The sequence below is a fragment of the Symphodus melops genome (genome assembly GCF_947650265.1).
Source record: "Symphodus melops genome assembly, chromosome: 18".
In the NCBI taxonomy this organism is placed as follows: Eukaryota; Metazoa; Chordata; class Actinopteri; order Labriformes; family Labridae; genus Symphodus; species Symphodus melops.
In genome coordinates this window covers 19,391,222-19,410,854 of record NC_136708.1, presented here as the reverse complement: position 1 = coordinate 19,410,854, position 19,633 = coordinate 19,391,222, and the positions used below count along the sequence as shown (strand labels likewise).

At 43.2% G+C, this 19,633-nt stretch overlaps 1 protein-coding gene across 1 annotated transcript in view; it reads left to right on the top strand.

Moving 5' to 3' along the window:
* The window catches only part of crybg2 (crystallin beta-gamma domain containing 2), a 47,059-nt gene extending 27,426 nt beyond the window's left edge, over positions 1-19,633 (top strand). Inside the window, exons 5-24 of the mRNA XM_079367645.1 lie at positions 411-1,545; positions 2,432-3,199; positions 7,973-8,020; positions 10,706-10,824; positions 12,815-13,028; positions 13,376-13,515; positions 13,639-13,765; positions 13,861-13,896; positions 14,019-14,158; positions 14,306-14,432; positions 14,714-14,871; positions 14,963-15,089; positions 15,168-15,200; positions 16,219-16,331; positions 16,549-16,678; positions 16,753-16,892; positions 17,032-17,155; positions 17,946-18,104; positions 18,210-18,369; positions 18,701-19,633. Of these exons, the coding sequence (XP_079223771.1) occupies positions 411-1,545; positions 2,432-3,199; positions 7,973-8,020; positions 10,706-10,824; positions 12,815-13,028; positions 13,376-13,515; positions 13,639-13,765; positions 13,861-13,896; positions 14,019-14,158; positions 14,306-14,432; positions 14,714-14,871; positions 14,963-15,089; positions 15,168-15,200; positions 16,219-16,331; positions 16,549-16,678; positions 16,753-16,892; positions 17,032-17,155; positions 17,946-18,104; positions 18,210-18,369; positions 18,701-18,789 (4,087 nt within the window). The 3' untranslated portion in view covers positions 18,790-19,633. The remainder of the gene's footprint in view (positions 1-410; positions 1,546-2,431; positions 3,200-7,972; positions 8,021-10,705; positions 10,825-12,814; positions 13,029-13,375; positions 13,516-13,638; positions 13,766-13,860; positions 13,897-14,018; positions 14,159-14,305; positions 14,433-14,713; positions 14,872-14,962; positions 15,090-15,167; positions 15,201-16,218; positions 16,332-16,548; positions 16,679-16,752; positions 16,893-17,031; positions 17,156-17,945; positions 18,105-18,209; positions 18,370-18,700) is intronic.

Genomic DNA, 19,633 nt, shown 5'->3' with positions numbered 1-19,633 from the left:
CTGCGTTCTGCTTATTTGCACACGATCCTCCCAACACAAACCTGTCTTTGTTTTTTTTTATGACTTTTGTTTGTGCATGGAGCGAACTTCTGCAGAACTTTTGGCTTCACTGAAATTCTCCACTTTGTTGTTTTAAACGCTCCGACATGGTTGGCTGACATTTCTTTAAAGCTTTTCATGCAATAAGTGCATATTGCAAAATTGTCATTTTATTATGTATAAATCTCACACAGGAGCGATCTTAATAGCTGCTTTGTGTATTTTGCATCTTTGCAATTGCATGATCACCACACCCTGGATGTATTGCAGCATTTGATAGACTGTGAACAAGCAACTTTTATTAAATGTGACAGTATCTCTTCTGTTTGTGTAATCGTTTTTTTTTTTGTCTTTGTCTCTGTCTCCATCAGGTTCCTGACAGCTTCCAGGGCGCTAAAGGCCGTTTCAGACAACCTTACTTCAGAAAATCCTCCTGCTGACCTCGACGAGGATTCAGATGACAAAATGACTTCAGGCTACAGCAGCCTGAGCACCAAACTCAACATTAAGACCTCATCGGCCCCAAAAGAGGATGAGTCCAGGTATCGCGTCCATAAAATGTCTCTGATTGGTGAGTCTGACACCAAAGAGGACAGAGTGGACTCCACTGTGACTGATTCAAACGGATCAGGACAGGACTTAGAGTACAAATGGAGGAACAGGTTCGAGGGGGTTTCTCAGTATAAACCACCCGAAACAGAGGGATTTTCTTCTTCTAATTCTCTGAGAAACACAGACACCAACTCCAGCCCCTCCTCCTTGTCCTCCTCCTCCTACACACTCCCTGAGGCTACAGCATACAAACATGCAGGCAACGCCTCCTCCTCCTTCTCCCCCTCGTCTGAGGAACATATCACCCTTAGCAACAGGCTGAGTGACAGGAGCGAAGTTTATCTGAGCCGTGTGAGCGAGCCAGCTGGAGAGCGGGAGGAGCCTGCTGCACCTGCAGGACAGAGGGAGAGAGAGGGAGAGTCAGAGAGGTACAGGTCGAGCTGGGAGTCACAGCCGAATCCTGCATCCAGCTCCTTCTCGCCGCGACAAACCAGCTACGACAGGCCGGACAGTTTGAGAAAAGAGGAGGACAACTCGTCCCTTTTTACTGGAGTGTTCAAGGCCACGCTGGTGGAGCTGGTCTCCGACACTGCAGCTCCCCCCTCCTCTCCACCGGCATCCCCCGACGCAGACTCCCTACACCAGTTCGACATGGACAGCCTGGTGGACACTCTGAAGAGCATGGGACCCTCCATGAGGCCGAGGAGCATCGGACCACGAGCACCAGCGCCGGTCCTCATCTCCTCCCTGCCGCCAATCGTGGAGGATGCGTCCAGCCCGATCGGCCTGGACGTCCGTGACTCAAACAGCAGCCTTTTGAAAAAGATGGAAGCTGCAAACAAGCCGACAGAGTCCCTGAACGGACTTTACACTCTGCCTGCTGATCTAGGTCTGAAGAGGAGCTCAGTAAGAGACTCTCGTTCTCCACTGGAGCTGATGAAGCAGAGCCAGCAGGTAGAGTCCATGCAGACCACTTCATTTATCATTATGCATCATTTCTATCATTTTATAAATGCGTCATAAAGAAGCTTAGGTTGTCATGGTTTCACTATTTTCAAACTTCCTGCACACAGCACTCACATGTAGAATTAGTTATTGACTAATGTGATTATTGTCTTGTAAGTAATTAGACTCTTCTGTCTGGACGGGGTTGATTGCTAAAATGAACCTCTGTAAAGTATTTATGTACTTATCTGTCTGGAAGCAGCAGACGCCTAACCCTTAACCTGTTTGTTATTGTCGTCTTTATTTGCATGTTCCACTTGAGCTCCAAAAAAAAATTATAGTATTTCATGCTCTTCAAAGATGGAAGACTGGGTGTGTCAGGACGATAAATTAGAGCTATTTTCCGTCGAAACAGATTTGGCAAGTTGGTCCTGATGTAAAAGAGGCCTAAGGCTTAAATGTCTATCCGACTCACTGGAGCTTTGGCATCAAGAAAAATGCAATGATAAAGAATTGAATGCTACAGAGCTCACATGGAAACAAGCTCTAATTTACATTTATTTTCAGGCTACATTTGCTAAACCAAATTGATGAGAAAGTTTGATAAAATTTTGCCTTAAAAAAAACTTGGTGAAAACTTGGTTGCTAATTCTGTAAAGCTCTGTATTCTTTTTTTTATTTTATCTGCGGGTTTTTTAAACTGTCCGTCCAACAAATAAAAAGTCTATTAACGTCTTTTAATAAACAATGATGGCAGCAAACTCAGAGATAAATAACCTTTGGAAATAATCTCAAACAATCCGTCTGACTAGATAACTTCCTGGCTAAATGTTGATTGTTTTTTTGGTTTTGGTGACTAATGCTCTTCTAATTGCATCTTCTGTCTTCTCCATAGGAGCAGCTCATTAACTCGCCACAGAGAGCGACTGCCGCCAACAGTATTGTGATGAGAAGATCCTCTGACTCTGCTCTGGAGGACTTACAGTCCCCGCTGCTGAATGGAAACGGAGGACTTCCATCTCCAAGCACGACCTCCCGTCTTGACAACAGTGTGATCTTTGGGAGCTACAGATCAGGATCCATCGATCTGAAGCAGGAGAACAAACAAGCTCATCGCCCTCTCTTCCGCACCAGCTCGCTTCCTGACTCGGGGCTTTCAAACGACCGTATGAGCGTGGGGACAAAGGACTTGAGTGATCCGAGCACTGGAACGGACCAACCTGGGTCCCGCTTTGAACGCTTCTCCTTCCTTTTAAACAACTCCCCCTCCACAACGAGCTCCTTGAGTGGAGCTGAAGAACCCAACATGCGTATGAGTCGACCTTCATCGCTGGGCATCATTTCGCCGCCCTCTAACAACAGCCCTAATCGCGTCCTGAGCCCCACCGGCTCCGTAGACCTCCAACGATCGCTGAGCACCCCGGACTCGCCCTTATCCATGTTTTCTCAGAACCAGGGGATGGGGATGGGGATGGGAATGGGAATGGGAATGGGAGGGGGTATCGGTACAACTCCCCTCCTGCAGAGGAGCTTCAGCAACGAGGGCACGATGGGGGTCCAGCAGACTTCATTGTTCAACGGCATGTACGGAGGGTCCCAGATCCAGAACCAAGAGCAGGAGAAGAACCTCGCATCCAAGTACAGAGCCTTCCCTGACGCCTACGTAAGTATTACTGGCTGTTAAACTTCAAGTTCAGAGCTTAACAACGTGTATTTAAAATTCTATTTTAATGATAATGCACTTTATGACACAAGTTAGTCAAAGCACATATAAACCAAACTAGCCAAGACGTTAGACCTCATTTCCCTCCGTCACCATCACTTCATAAGCACTCAGGAAATAGCTCTTTGTGTTGCTTGTGCGAGTTCTTGCAAACCTCTACATACTTTTACACGCACAGTTTGCTGTCATTCACAGAGCTTCTGAATTTGAATATTTTGTTTGCCATTACATGCTAAGAGTTGATGCTCCTGCAGCAGCACCTGGTGCATGAATAGATTTAGAACTGCACTCGTGAAGTCACGCACCGTTAACGGGGTTCAAAGCCCCAAATGTCAAGAACAAGATATTCCCACTGAGCATCATAAACCGACACAGATAAGGGCGTGTAGCATACCCGTTTATGCATGCACTTGTTCGAACATGTAAGCGTTTTGTATTGGCATGTGGAGTGCTAAACCCATTAGGAAAAAAAGTCGTAAATGATTTTTCTTAGGAAAGGAAAGAACATCTACTTACACATGCCGACGCACACACACACACACACACACACACACACACACACACACACACACACACACACACACACACACACACACACACAAACAAACACAGATTCATTCTAACGCTTGTGCTCTCAGTTGCTCCTCCTGTTTCACACATAACGCACTTCATTTTCAATTTCACTCCAGTCTAATCTATGACAGATTTTAATTAACGGTTATGTAATAGGAGTGTGCAGTTATGCCAAAAGTTAGCAAACAGAAAACCTCAGATTCGATCCCTGAGGGGAATGATGGGGCTCTCACAAGCATTGTAACCAGATCCTTACATTACCCTTCAATGTTGCTCTTCTCTGCACTATATCTCTTGTTAATACTTGCATACGATACATGCACGTAGCGCTGTTCTCTTGATTTTAGAGGTGTAACCTCGTATTGGTCTCCAGCTGTCCGGTGGAGTTTTAATACAAATGTTTGCACAGGGTGTTTGTTCAGGCTCTAACAATGCTCCCTTTGCCTCTGTGATGTTCAGCAGTAAGGATGCAGCAGCTCTTGTTTTCCAGGCCAAAGTACACACACCTGACCACAGCTCATATTACTGACCGGGTCACTGACTGTACACAGGATGTCTGGGCCTCGGCCCTCTTTAGTTCCCAAGGTGGAGAAGCACTGCAGCCGAATGCAATCCCAAGACAGAGGGAGTTCAGAGTAAAGACAGGAAACATAATGTTGAATGCACTACACATGGAAGAAAGGACCCCTTAAAACCTTCTTGGATAACTTCTACAGAGACCGCTAAATACAAATATCCACTTTTGCTCTGGTGATCTTAGTCTGGATGGTTAATAATCTCAGACTGAAAAAAAACAATGGACTTTAGCATCGATGCATTTATACATGAGATGGATGATTGTTTTGCCGCTAATTACGTGTGTTTAGGCTTAAAATGTTTCCATTTGGGAAGAATGTTCAAAGTCAAAACACATGCAAGTTCAAAGTCAAGCAACAACTGAAGTGTGCTGCAAAAGAAAAAAACAAATGCTTCAGAAAGCAGACACTAATACATGTAAATAATACATAAAGTATAATGTGTTAGATTCCTGTTCTAAAGGGGTGTTACTGGGGATGTGATGTACAGCTTAACCTGCTGTGAAGACGGGAATCATTGTTTGTAAAAAAAAATGATATACGACATGGAAGAGAAATATGTGGCTGGTGCTGCAGGACTGATGTTTCTCTCTGGAAGCATTCGACTGGATGTTGAAGAGACTGTTTGAAATTAGGCATGTCGTAAAACTCCTTCATGCAGTTAAAACCATCAGTGACACTTTCTCAGCGGGTGGGAGTTACTCCTCTCAGTCAGTGCAACTCTGGCAGAGCTCTCCTCTCTGTTGTTTCTGTCTCTCGGCTGGGCTCCCCACCCATCCCAGCTATCTGCCCGTTCCTGCAGAGACGCAGCCACACCTCACCTTCACTGTTTATTCGCGCGTTTCTCCGCTTGTTTGCTTGATATTTGATGGAGCAGAGCTGACAGCAGAGAAAGTCTGAAGGTGGAAAGGGTAATTGCAAAATGACAAAGAGGATTATCTGTTCCTTTCTGTGAGGGTTTGATTCGCTTTGTGCCTTCAGCTTTATGAATTTCATCACTTCATGCACTTTTTTTGTTTTTTTTTGGTTTTTTTTGCATATGGGATTTGCTGAAACGGCACATTCCATCTGCAGTAAGTCACTTGATGAGAGCAGATCTCGTGCCCAGGCTGCTGAGAGGGACAGGAAGAGAAAGGGAGGGAGTGTCTGTTTGAATTCATGCATGAATTTGACATTGAAGCAGCAGCACACACATCGCAAACCCCCGAAGTGAGACATCTGTTCTGCATTGTTCTCAGCGACGTGGTGAAAGGCAATCCAGTTTACCTGCAGCACTTTCAGCATCAAGAAACCACATGAGGATTATATTCAGAATAAAGACATGTTGTAGCTGCTTTTGCAGAATCTTTATCAGTAAAATGGATCAATTAATCAGTCAGTGTCTAAAGTGCTCCTCAGTACAGTAAACAGACACGTTTTGCATATGAAGGTCTAGAACAGTAAAGGTTGACAAACGTCTGCTGTGACCAAACTTTTACTACATTCCCTCAGACATATTTCAATAGACTCTTCTTTGAGGCCTGTTAAGCAAGTTAGCCTCTTCTAAAGGTGTCATTTACATTTTAATTCTCAGATTCTCAGTAACAAGCATGTCCCCGCTTTTATTGGCTGAGAGGAAATTATGATAAAATATATTGGTTTTATGTGACCTAGCGAAGAATTGGAAGTTACTAGAGTCTCACTCTTCCCACCAGAACTGTCATGTAAATGTAAGCAAAAACCTGTGAGATCGACTGAAGCGTCGCGACACAGCATGTTATGGTACCGTGTCAACACACTTCTCAATTGTCTTAGTGTTTGTCACTCGGCGGTGGGGATCAGGTTTTTCTGCCCTAAAGCATCAACACAGACGGTATACATGTTCCTGTGACATGCTAGAGGAGTTGACATGTTGTAGGATTGTGTAAGTTCAATCCATTGTTGCACTGAGACATCAGGAAATCATGATGAGGCCACATGGGGACCATTCCCAGGCGTTTGTTACATCACGCAGGCTGCGTGGTGTTGGCATGACAACACACTGAAAGCTAAGGCTGAATCTTTTTTGATTCAAGGAAAATGTCTTCTACTGATTTACCGAAATTTACCTCACACACTACAGAACAGGATGAATCCCTCAAGCAAGAAAAGACGAACCCCATGTTCGTTCCAAAATACAGTGGCCAGTGGTTCGACCTGCCATGTGCACCACCAGTTGCCTCTTTCAGTAGAAACTCCGACCTGCCACTAAAACGCGCCTCACATTTATATCAAAAGTGGCTCATCCATGACTTTAATTCACTCATCTTTATTTCACTCATTTATTCAACTTCTTGAAGTAAATGTTGGGTTATTTGACTTGAAAATTAGCCTGACATTGAGGAATTTCTCAGTGAAAAGACTCGGTGAAAGTAAGACTTTCAACACAATCATTAATTGTCTGAGTATGGTAAAGTAACATTTGACAGTTGTTAAGTCATTTATAACATACTGGTGTATCAGAACTATTAAGCAAGTGAGAGAATCGACTGTGGACTTCAGAAACACAATCCTCCATCGCGGCCCTCTTTGGCCGGGTAATCTGATCCACATGATAACCTGTTTCCTACACAGCTTCCAGAGAGACATTGACACCGGAGAGCAAACACTCACAGAAACGTACAATCTTTTCTCCATCTATGTGCACATCACACACTGCTACAGTAATCTGTGAACACATTCCTGCAGTAGTTTTGTGAGTAAACGTCCCAGAGGTCCTGCTGCATTCCAGCCGTGTCTCAGCGACAAGGATACACACACTAAACATACACACGCAAAGGGGGAAGACAGTGAGTTAATTCATCACCTGCTGGGTGCGCTGAACATTTTTCAGTGCAGACAACAGGTGAGCTCACTCTGTTGTAATAATGGTGTGGGGGGACACACACTAAAAGCCTCCTGTTACACAGGTAGAGGTGAGGAATGTGCTTTCACCTGTCAGAGAGGTGCTTGTTCTGTCATTAGGATGTCCTCTGTCATCACTTTTCCTCCCTGATGCCCTCAGACACCGCTCAGCAGACGGAGACATAAACAATGTTTGGATCGTCTAGCTTGGTTAGAATTTAAAAGCTAGAAACTACTCTAGGGGAACTCTGTATGATCGATGCGGTAACTGCGGGATAAAGTGTTATAGCTGTGACGATAAATCTTGGCACGTGCTGCTGTGTTTTGTAATTCTTTGCGATAAGAAAACAATTATATTCAGCCCAAAGAATGTCATCGGGTCTAAATCTACCATTGCTCTGGCAATCTTAGTGGCAGGAGAAAGTTTTTTTATACCACATTTAAAGACGTGATAAAAGTCCACACAGCTCTGAATGTAGGCTAGTTAGATAGATAGATAGATAGATAGATAGATAGATAGATAGATAGATAGATCGATACTTTATTGATCCCGAGGGAAATTCAGGATTTAGCTTGTGTGTAGTATTCTACAGTACTTTGTTACATTATTAACTTGATTAAATAGCTGGAAAAAAAAGAAAGTGCACAGCTTTATTCATATGGATGGAAAACCTATTGATTGTTGTTTTTTTTGTGTCCGCAGCTCACCAAAACGAAGGAACACGGGAAGCTGAATCCTCGTCCTGGGAAGGTGAGTCGATACCTGAAAAAAAAAACCCACACGCCTCTGAACACAACTGAAACACAAGCAACTCAGTTACCAGCTCACCTTCGAAGTTTAAGCTTCTCTCAATGATTAACCTTTCACAAAGTTATATTTTTACCTAAAAAGCTGTGTTTCTGTGGAAGTAGCCCCAACACACGGCTACATAATCAATCCCTCCTTTTTTCTATTTCTGACAAAATGTACAAAAAGAGCACATTCATCTAAAGTTCCATGAATAGAAATGAAATGATGGAGAATAGATCGTGTCAATGCTTTTCCCCTAAACAGATTTTTCTCAGAGTCTTATGGAAGTCCACTACTGCTGCTCTGAAGTGCATTTTAAGCTAGCTATGCTACAGTGAACATCTCACCAGAAAAGTACACGTCATTTTCGATGCTAAAGTTCGCATTTAGTTTATGGTGGAAACAGTAAAAACAATAAAAGGGCATAGTTTGGATATCTCCAAATGGTGTTGAACAAAGAACATAATGATGATAGGTGTTTTAGCCTCATTAGATGGCAGAGGAGCACGTCTATGTTCCCTTTAGCCCTACGTTGCCTCCTCTCTATGTTCCCTCAGAGTAAATGGTAAAAAGACTTGAGCATATATAGCGCTTTTCTAGTTTTCTGACTACCGTAAATTCCGGACTATAAGCCGCTACTTTTTTCTCACACTTCGAGCACTGCGGCTTCTACTCCGGTGCGGCTAATGCATGGATTTTTTATGGGGGACAATGAGCTTCTGCCGCAAAAACATTTGACTTCGTCACGTCGGATCTTAATATCAGTCATTTTGCGCTTCATGCACGCACCCTCATGATGGAAAACACACGGAGAAATACATATGATGTAGCTTTCAAGTTAAAGGCGATCGACCTGGCTGTCAAAGAAGCTAACAGAGCTGCTGCACGTTAAGATGACACTGACAGCGACAACAGAGACTGAGGAAGTGAGTAATTAAGTCATTCTGAGGCAGTGAATGGATGGACTTTTTCTTGTGAAATATATTACGGTCATCTTTTTCATCAGCCATGTTACAGACACCGTCGGCTAGGCTTCGTATTGTAACAGTTCATGTTGTAAAGTCAGTAGTTGATAATGTGTTCATAATTCCGATTATGTGGAGAGTCAGTGAATGCACCAGCGCGAACGTGTTGAGTGGCTGTATGAGAGAACGCTGGGGGAGAGAGTTGGATTGTTACGGCAAGTTATGTGTTGCTCTCTGCTGTAAACGGCGTGGTCACGGCCGACAGTGATCGGGTTAAGTAAAAGTTATTATTTGAACGCTCTCGTCGTCCTTTAACGTCCGTACGGACGCTACAGTATTTGCGGATGTTACCGGTAGCCTACGTCTGTGTAAATAGCTCTTGTTATAGCGTGGACACCTGCGGCTTATAATCAAGTGCGGCTTATATATGTACAAATACATTGATTTACTTATTTTTAGCCGGTGCGGCTTATATCCAGGTGCGCTCAATAGTACGGAATTTACGGTACTCAAATTGCTTTTACATTGCAGGTCACAGTTACCCATTCACACATTGATAGCAGTGGTCGCTATGTAGTAACACTATTAGAAGTAACTAATCCCATTCATACCCCACCAAAGAAGCAGTGGGAGCAATTCGGGGTTAAGTGTCTTCCCTTCGGACATGTTGCTGCAGCAGCTGGGGATCGAAACCCCAACCTACCTGTTGAGAGACGACACGGTTCATGTGGTTAGACATTTGACGATTCATAACACCTCTTCCCCTACCTGCTCTGACTCCATTCAGTAAAAAAACTGCAGACACTGGGTTTAAACCCTTTGTTCTTTACCAGATCACCAAAACTCTTCCCAGGCGCCTTCAGTGGCACGTCAGCTTGTGATTGATGTCATTAAACTGCACACCTGATACTTTTACCCACTCCAACCTTCACGTCTTTTTGACCTTTAAATGTTAGGCCTGCTCCTGCATGTCAAGGATGAGCGTATATTCTCATTGAGATGTGATGATGGAACATGAAATCAGGAGGAGGAGCTGACATTTAGGTTCAGCTCTTGAGTAGTCTTCCATGCTGCAGGCCCCGGGCCCGACCGGACTGAACATGCCAGTCCTGTCGAAGGAAATCAGTTTTTTTTAGAAACCTTTGTAGTCAAATTGAGCCTTAAGACACAGAACATTTCCAAGAGAATGTTAACAAATAATGTTGAAATGTTCTTCGATAATCAGGAGTAATACTACTGAGCAACTTACTAGCTAGCATGCTTCAGCTTCTACCTGGCACAATTCTTGGGTCCAATGTTTTAAAAAGGATAAGCAGGAAATGTAATATTCATGCTTGAATATGAAATTTGAGATAAAGCCTTGGGTGGTAATAGTGCCATTATTAAATTTCATATAATAGACCAGATTGTGCTTGTGCCTACAGTAGTTCCTGGAATCTTATCAAGTCTGCCATAGTTTTATTCTCATTGTAACAGTTAATTGCTTCTAATGTTGAAACTTGACCATCAACTCAGGACGTTTTACCTGCTAAATGTCTCTGTTTGGAGAGGTGCAGGTTTGTAAGTGAGACTGTAGAGTGAGAAGAGAAACACTCTTCAGCTGCTCCGCAAAAACTTCAGAACAAAACTGTGAATACGCATTATTATCATTTTTCACATGTCGTCACTTTTTTGTCTCCAGATGTACATCTTCGACCAGCCAGGGATGTGCGGCCAGAGGATCGAGATACGCAGTGATGTCATTGATGCTACGTCCTGGGAATTGCAGGACACAATCTCCATCCGGGTCGTTAGAGGAGGGTAAGCGGATTACTGGTTACATTTTGCCTTCAATCTGAGTGTGAGGCGCCATAATGGGGGAATGAAGTGACTTCACAGTAGGTTAACACAAACACAAAAATAAAGGAGTAAATAAAAGAAGAGAACAAGAGACATATTGTCTCACTTGTATGTACTTTTTGTTCTCTCAAGCTTTCTCTAAATATTCAGCCAGGGTGATTACCTTATAATCAAAGAACCATGTTTGTCTATCTGTGTCATTCATCCACATTAATTCAACAGTTTTTACACCTGTCAAACAACTTCTGACGCAATTCATGATACAATGGGCAACAAAACACAAAATGGAACTCATTCTCGACGTCGACGTTACAACCCCGCTGTAACGTCCTGTTCCCATGTGTGGAGCTCCCGCTGTGCTGCAACACCAAAAAGCAATGTGAATTCACAAACTAGGACGCCAGTGTTACGCCATCGCAGAATCAATATGAATGTACAAAGACGTGATGAGGGCTTGAGCGTAGTTACTGCCTCAAGGTGATTTTTCTTTAAATGTTATTTGTGCATGATCCCTTTGAATGCTCCACAAATAGTAGTCGGGTAAAATCAATCTACATGCATGAGGGAGCCATCTGCATGAAGCAAATACCTTCAAGTTATAGCAGCAAACAAACCACAATGAATCTGCATCTTTTCCTCATACCACCGTCACATAGTCACTTTATTGGCTTCCTTGGAAGTGCAGATGTGGTGCCTCCTTTCTTGTTTTTCCTGCATGTGAGGTGTGTCATTAAACATTAGTGTTCAATAGAAAACCATATCTGCGGACGCTAGCTTCAGAACAAAACAGCTATTGATGTCCCGTGTGCAGGCAAAAGCCTTCCAATAGTGAACGCTCCCACGCACACATGTGTCACAGGGGGAATGTTTGATCCCATGTTTTAAACACTGTCTGCAGTAACACTCATGCTAGCTCTCTGACCTGTTAACCACAGCAAATAATTATGCTGTCAACACAAGCGTCACCCTCCGCAGGCCTGCCCAAACCACAGCTAATGCTGTAATTAATGAGTTAATGTATCCCATTAGTCCGGGCTCAAACCAGGATCTAGTACCTTTATTATTAGATTTACTTTGGCCACACAGCCAAGGCTTCAGGACAATACAACCTGTTGCTGTTTGATTCAGCTCTTCTTCATCACATTTAAAAGAAGATTATTAGGCTAAACTTCCTCAGTTAGCTTTTAGATCACGGTATTATTGAAAACATTGAATAAGCTTGGCAAAGCTCCAAACTCGACACTAGTGACCCTTGGAAAAAGAGCAGTGTACAGCTGGTGCCTCTTTTCATGATGACTGCAACGATGAGAGGCTTTCATCTCTACAAATGAAACCATCGGAGATTTGTTCACAATAAATCTGTATCGAGAGACATGCTACTACACACATACGTAATGCACACACATGCACAAACAGGAAGTACTGTTTGGGGTTACATTAATGAAGAGATGTCGCAGTGAGGAGGCTGCACACACGGGGCGACCTCAGCAGTGTGGGGTCTGGTGACTGGCACAGCTTGAGCAGTGCTCGGGAAGTGAACTGGCACCTCGACAGCATCCAGATCAACTTTCATAAGTTGGTTAGCACCAGGACTGTAAGCAGAGACCCTCCAGTTCCCAACACAAGTCCCTTCAGACTGACCTTAGCTGCCCCTAAATTACTAAGTAATGTCACATTCAGAGTTTTGTAGCATTAGCTAGAATTAGCAACTGTAAGCTAATAGACTGAGCTAAACATCTGAGTAACATTTTAGATGTTTAAGTTGATTTTGGAGGACAAAGACACCGTATTTAGACAGGAGGTTGGAATTGCTCGTTGCAGTGTCTCTATCCTGGATGACATGTCAATCACAGGTAGCCATGTATGATGGCATATCCCGTTTAAAAAAGCAGATAATCACTTCCAACAATAATATCAGTCTCATGTCCTTTCTGGCCCTTTTTATGCCTAGATGGGTGCTGTACGAGAAGCCAAACTTTAAAGGGGAGAAGGTCGCTCTGGACGAGGGAGACATCGAGCTAACGTGCCCCTTCAGCCCTCCAGAAGAGCAGCTGCAGAACGGCGTGCAGGAGGGCGAGAAGCAGAACGGAGAAACGAGTGAAGTGCAGACAGAGAACGAGCCACCAAGGAGGTTTATCATCGGATCTCTGAGAAGAGCCGTCAGGGTACGTTTGGTTGACTCTGTATAGATCTGAAATAAAACAGGCAGAGCGGAGTTCCTTTCTATTTTAGTCTGAAGCGTTACCACCTTTACTTCTGGATGCATAAGCGGATGAATAGTTTCCAAAGATATGTTGCACTGCAGCTTGTCAGTCATTGTGCTCTTTAACTCAGTAGCACCATCTAGTGTCAGAAGTAGGAGCGAGCACCTGTTGCTCTGACCAGTAAGAGAGAGCTATAGATGGATACTTTTTCCCTTTCTGATTCCAAATCAAATGATTCCAATGCTTAAACAAGCAGCAACCTCGGACGTTGCATGTGGCATGAATGGCTGCTCTCTGTGCTCTCTCAGGACTACAGCGTACCAGAGATCAGTCTGTTCCCAGAGGAGAACGCAGAGGGGAAGAAGGTCATCTTCAGAGACACGTCTGAAGACGCCAGGATCTTTGGCTTCCCCATCAAGGCCAACTCAATCATCATCAACGCTGGGCTGTGAGTTATTGTTATCATTTTTTTAATTCATGTTTCATATGATCTGGTTTGTTTTGCCTTTATTTGTTCACTCTTGATGTGTGTTGAATATGTTTGTTTTGTTTTGTTTTGTTACCTGCTCAGATGGCTTGTGTACGCGCACCCCTTCTTCCAGGGTATACCCCGGGTCCTGGAGGTGGGAGGATTTCCTACCCCTGCAGCCTGGGGCGTGGAGCATCCCTATGTGGGATCACTACATCCTCTCAAAGTAGTAAGTGGCACTTTTTTTTGTAAAGTGTTTACAACTCGTGCTCTGCGTCATGTGCAGAAAGTGAAATAAAGTCTGTTTTTTTTTTTATATGAAAGGGTGAACCAAGAGTGGAGAATCTGAGTGAACCGAAGGTGAGAAAGACAAATGTGATCCAAAATTCTTTCATGGAGTTTCAGAACATCTTTTAAAGCAGTGGTATTAATGCAACTTTTTTCACACACCCAAGTAATAAATCACGCTTTTTTTCCTCCAGATTGTGATCTACGACAAGCCGTACTTCTCCGGGAAATCGAGAACCATAACAACCAACTTGAGAGACTTCATGACCAGAGTGGAGCGGCAGCAGACGGCCTTCATGTACAACATCGGCTCCATGAAAGTGCAGGGAGGAATGTGAGTGCCGTGATTGTGTTTACTCGACCTTTAAAGACATCGAAGTGTTGACAGGGGGATTATACATGCATAAAGCAGCTCCCAGGTTTCAGATGCGTGTTTTGTTTGTTTTTTCAACCCTGTGTGCGTGCTTTTGTTTTTTTGCAGATGGGTGGGCTACGAGAAGGAGGGCTTCAGAGGACACCAGTATCTACTGGAGGAGGGCGAGTACCAGGACTGGAGGGTGTGGGGAGGCTGCAATGCTGAGCTGCGATCTGTCAGAGTGATACGAGCGGTGAGATGCACAGAATATTTCTCTGCAGGTAGTGTGCGCTGATAAGTAATATTTCAAATTGCTGATTGAAGCGACAAAGACATCACTGCCAGAGAAGGGTGAAATTGATTTTGCTCTTTTTTTTAAAATTAGCGGTTTTTCATTTTGAACCTAAAGTGAATGAATCCATGTGCATGTGGGCAACATAATCTTACCAACAAGACGAGAATAAAGCCGCATATTCTCAGTTACTACATGTAATTTGTTCTCATCAGTGAACCCATTTTCTCTCTCTCTTATAGGACCTGACGGAGCCTTTGATGGTGATGTTTGAACAGCCAGAAGAAGACCAGGAGGGCATGCCGGAGGACAACACCTTCGAGGTGACGGAGGCCATCCCTGACGTGGAACTCTTCGAGTACAAAACCTCCACGCGCTCCATCGAGGTGGTCAGCGGGGCGTAAGTTGACGAAGCTTCGCATTCCACCTCTGTTTCTCCATTTGTTCTGTCATACATTAATCTTGAGATGTTGTTTTTTTTTTTTCCCAAGATGGGTGGCTTACTCTCATGTCGACTTTTCTGGACACCAGTACATCTTAGAGAAAGGCTTCTACAATAACTGTGCGGACTGGGGCTCTCAGGACAATCGAATCTGCTCGGTTCAGCCCATCCTGCTGGTGAGGAACTCTGGGAAGAAAGTACGAGCTGGATTTCATGTTGGGATGTTACTCATGTGTTGTTTGTTTGTGTTTTAGGCTCCGAGTGACTGCACAAGGAATAGGAATGAGGTGACTATACTGTATTGGCTTTCTCTGTCAAAACATACATAGATATTTGAGTGTGACACTTCCTTCCTACGCTTCAAAAAGAAGTGTGTTTCGACACGGTACTGTACAGTTCACAAAGTCAGTGAAGTAGCTGTCATGTTCTCTGTTTTGTTCTATGATGTGCAGGTGTGGACTTGACCGCGCGTCCCTTTTTTTTTTTTTTTTTTTTTTTTTTTTCAAATCCGCCTGTTTTGCAAACTGAGCATGCTTCATGATCACATAAAGCCATTCATGTGTTGTATTATGATGTTAGTTCTGGAGCAGCGTGAGTGCAGGCCCACGGGGGAACGGGAGAGGGGGGCTAAAGCACGATTACGGGTCAACTTTGCTCGTGATAGTGCGCCTAAGACTACTTTTGCATATTTAGTTAGAGTAGCCAATGAGAGCGAGTGTGTGGAGGTTCATCTCCTCACCAACTTAGGAGGGAAAAAAAGTCACAGCATAGTACTGAAGATTGTCAATCAATCATCGGTGTGAATCAGACGAAATTTGGAAGCGGATGTACCAGGAAAAAACGTGTCACTGCATATACACTGCACCACACCACTGCTCACAACAAACAGTGCGAAGGTTTCACTCAGCTGTGTGGCATGTGCTGCTGCTTCAGGAAAAGGTTTCTGCACTTTGTTCCATGTGGGGAAAAACCCCTTTTGTTTCCTAAAATGCCACTAAAATAATTTAAAAAAAAACATTTGTCTCTGTTTGGACCTTTCTTAATATTTAAATGTTGTTGGTGAAATGTGCAGCGAACCACACTGTGAAGAGAATGTTTAATCCAAACACAAGTGGACAAAACTTTATCTCTGAACAGCTGGGAAAAAAAGGGGCGAATAATTCCCTCTTAGTGTCAAAGAACCACTGAGGTAGACTCACGATTAAAAGTGCTTTGAGGGCAGCAATAACAAAAACATAAATAAAGGGCCTCTGTGTTCATCTGTTGTCACTTTATTTCTCTGAACTTTTTAAATTTCTTTGTCAGGTTATACTGTACACTGAGCCAGACTTCAAGGGTGAGTGTCACGTCTTCGATCGTAACCAGGAAGCACTGCCAGAGAAACTCTCGACCAAGTCCTGCCGAGTGTCGGGGGGAAGGTGAGGAGCCTCCAGCAAAGCATTTACATATTTGACACCTTAAGAAAGTACAAATAAAAACAGAAAACAAGTGGAGAAAAATACAAAGAAAATGTTTAATGTTCAGAAAATCAGAAAATGTCCCCATAATGTTAGAGGCGGGTCGGAGGGGCCAGGTAAACAGCCGATATGCTCTGGCTTATTACAAATCATGTTAATTTCTCTCTCTGTTCTGCAGTTGGGCGTTCTATGAGGATCAAAAGTTCTTGGGGAACTTATATGTTCTGTCTGAAGGAGACTACCCAAACTTAAACAGCATGGGATGTCCGCCCAGCACCAAAATCCAGTCTGTCAAAGTCGTGCCGCTGGTGAGAAAACACTCAGATATTAAAACTCTTCTCTTTGGTTTGATTTTCTCTGACCTCGTTCACCTCCTGTCTAGACGTTCTGCGTTCCCTCCATCTCTCTGTTCGGCCTGGAGTGTCTAGAGGGCAGAGAGATCACCATAGGCACGGAGATCCTCAGCATGGTGGAAGAGGGCTTCAACAACCACATCCTGTCTGTCAGAGTCAACAGCGGCTGGTATGTGTTCAAGAAGCCTGTTTGGCCAAACACTTGTGTTGGACTGTTCAAACACACTTCAACATAACCAGTGCTGCAATCCTTGATTCAGCTCTCCTTGCATGCTAAATAATAAGTAACAACAATGTCTGGTTTGCAGTTGGGTGATATGTGAACACAGCAACTACAGGGGGCGCCAGTTCCTACTGGAACCAATAGAAATCACCAACTGGCCCAAGTTCAGCTCCCTGCAGACTATTGGCTCCATGTTTCCAGTCAGACAGGTTTGTTTACACATCACCTCTGCAGCCTTTTTTTTAATTATAGATTTGTCTTAACCCATTTAGAGCCAAGGACGCCTGTAAGAACGCCTTCTTAAACCCACGTAATGTTTAAAATCAACCTCCGCTTCTAAATCTCGTCCAAAGACAATCTTTGTCTCTGTATCAGTTAAGATCTTAAAACAAAACATTTGAAAACTTAAAACTATGGCTTTAACTTTAAAATGAAAATGTCCTTTGCACTAATGTTCATTGCCTTATGAGACGTCTGCATCTCATCATGTGCATCAGAGCCAACATGTACGAAATGTTACTACTTGATAACTTATGAAATATTTTTAAAAAATTTTAATTTATTTATTTATTTTTTTTTTAACACCATGCAACACTACGTCGGGTTGGGGGAGCCTAGCTTAAATGGAAAACCCTCTTTTTGTTTTGGAGGCTTGTTATCCCTTCAAAGAAGGCAAATCTAGCCGAGTATTAAGACCTCCTTTAGACCTTTAGTTACAAATATTTGATATTAAATCTTACAATTTGTTCAGAGCATTGGATCCCCTATGTTCAAACTTTCCTATCTTGCAAACATGGGATAAGAGTACGCAACAGTGTTCAGGGTCCGTTTCATGCAGTTGCAGCACTCAACATCTTGAACCCCTGTTGTTCTGTTCCTCCTACAGTACAGAGCATGTTCTTTAACATTTGGTTTTCACAATAAAATCAGTCAACAACTCTCCAATCTTTAAAAGGTAACTTGATGTTTTCGGTTGTTTGTTTTTTTTGCCTGCTGCAGAAGCGACACTTTTTCCGCATCAAGAACCAAGAGAGTGGTCACTTCCTGTCCATCCAGGGCGGGGTGGAGGAGATGAAATCAGGACGAGTGGTGGTGACACCAGAAGTGGAGGGCATGACGGACATCTGGTTCTATCAGGACGGCTTAATCAAAAGCAAGGTAGTGAATGACTTGAAGTCTGAAATGAAGAAAGCCCTTTTCAATCCGATCCTCCACGGGAACTTTGAGCCTGATGTGACGACGTACTGCATGTGTGCCCTGTAGATGTCCCAGACCATGAGCCTCCAGGTGATGGGCAACGTCGAGCCTGCGTCCAAGGTGGTTTTGTGGAGCGAGACCCGGCAGCCCATCCAGACCTGGACAGCCAACATGAGAGGCCTCATCACCAGCCTGACTTTCCCCGGCATGGTCATGGATATCAAAGGTAGAGGGGCCGTGTAACTGTTACTTGACTGACGATGTCCTGCAGTTACATAGATCTTATTAACTTCACATTCTATTATCACTGATCTGATGCATTAACAGGTAATTTACATTTTACTATTTAAGTGGTTGTAGAAGGGGCTGACCACTTTACTTACTCATGGATAGTTCAGCACTAAGTCACAGATGTCATACAAATATACTTAATTAAATGTTTGATGTAGATTCATGTCAAAAGGAAGGTCCATTTCACTGGCATTGTTTTTCTAAATGATCATTTTAATGTTACCATGTGAAGACTTTTCAACAAGATACACTATCTTTTTCTCCAGGAGGTAAAACTTACGACAAGGACCATGTGGTGATCATGCCAGAGAGCGAGGAGAGGCCGAGCCAACAGTGGGAGATAGAGCTGCTCTGAACATTAACGTCTTGTTTCTTTTCCCACAAAGCTTTCCCCGGCAGTTCATCCACGTCACGCCTTTTCAAAATAAAACTCCTTCAAGCCTCTGGGACTAACACTTTTGCTGCCTTATCATGTAAATAATTTCAGTGCCTTGAAAGTGTTTTATTCTTTTCTTTCTGATTTTTATTATGTCTGTATGGAAGGACTTAAAGAAAAACAGGAAGCTGTCATTGACTTGACCTGTGGCCGGGTTCATCACACAAGCTTGTAAGCAAGAATAAAAGTATTATTCATTGAACTGCTGTATATATATATATATATACGATATATGTGTATTTGTATGCAGTAACTGGGGCTTTGTCTTTGACTCTGACCTTTATCTGGAGTTATCGTCATCACTATTTGGGTATTCAAACTATGATGACTCTCTTTGTTTAATTCCCCGGCTCATGTAAATCCTCCAGACTGTAGAAGTTCTTAGTCATGAGTGTGTTCCTCACTTTATTTTTATACTGGAGCAAACCGACTTATCATTTCCTCTGGACATCGCAGAGCAGCAGCAAGCGGCTGCAAATGCTTCATACAGACAGATGAATGAAGCCAAAGGGAAGGGAAGTGTGCAAATAAATGTATATGTTAAAAGTCTGCTTTGTACTGTACTGTATGAACTCATGTTAAGTAAGAGGGAAATATTGCAATTATAACAATGGGTTGTGTGTGTGTCCTGTTACTCTTTCTACTCCTTGATGTATTTTTGTTATGAGTTACATGTTAATATTTGATACAGAAGAAATTATGTCAAAGGTCATGTAATGGGGAGTGGTTTTAAAGTGTTAAATAAAAAACCTGTTTAATAAAA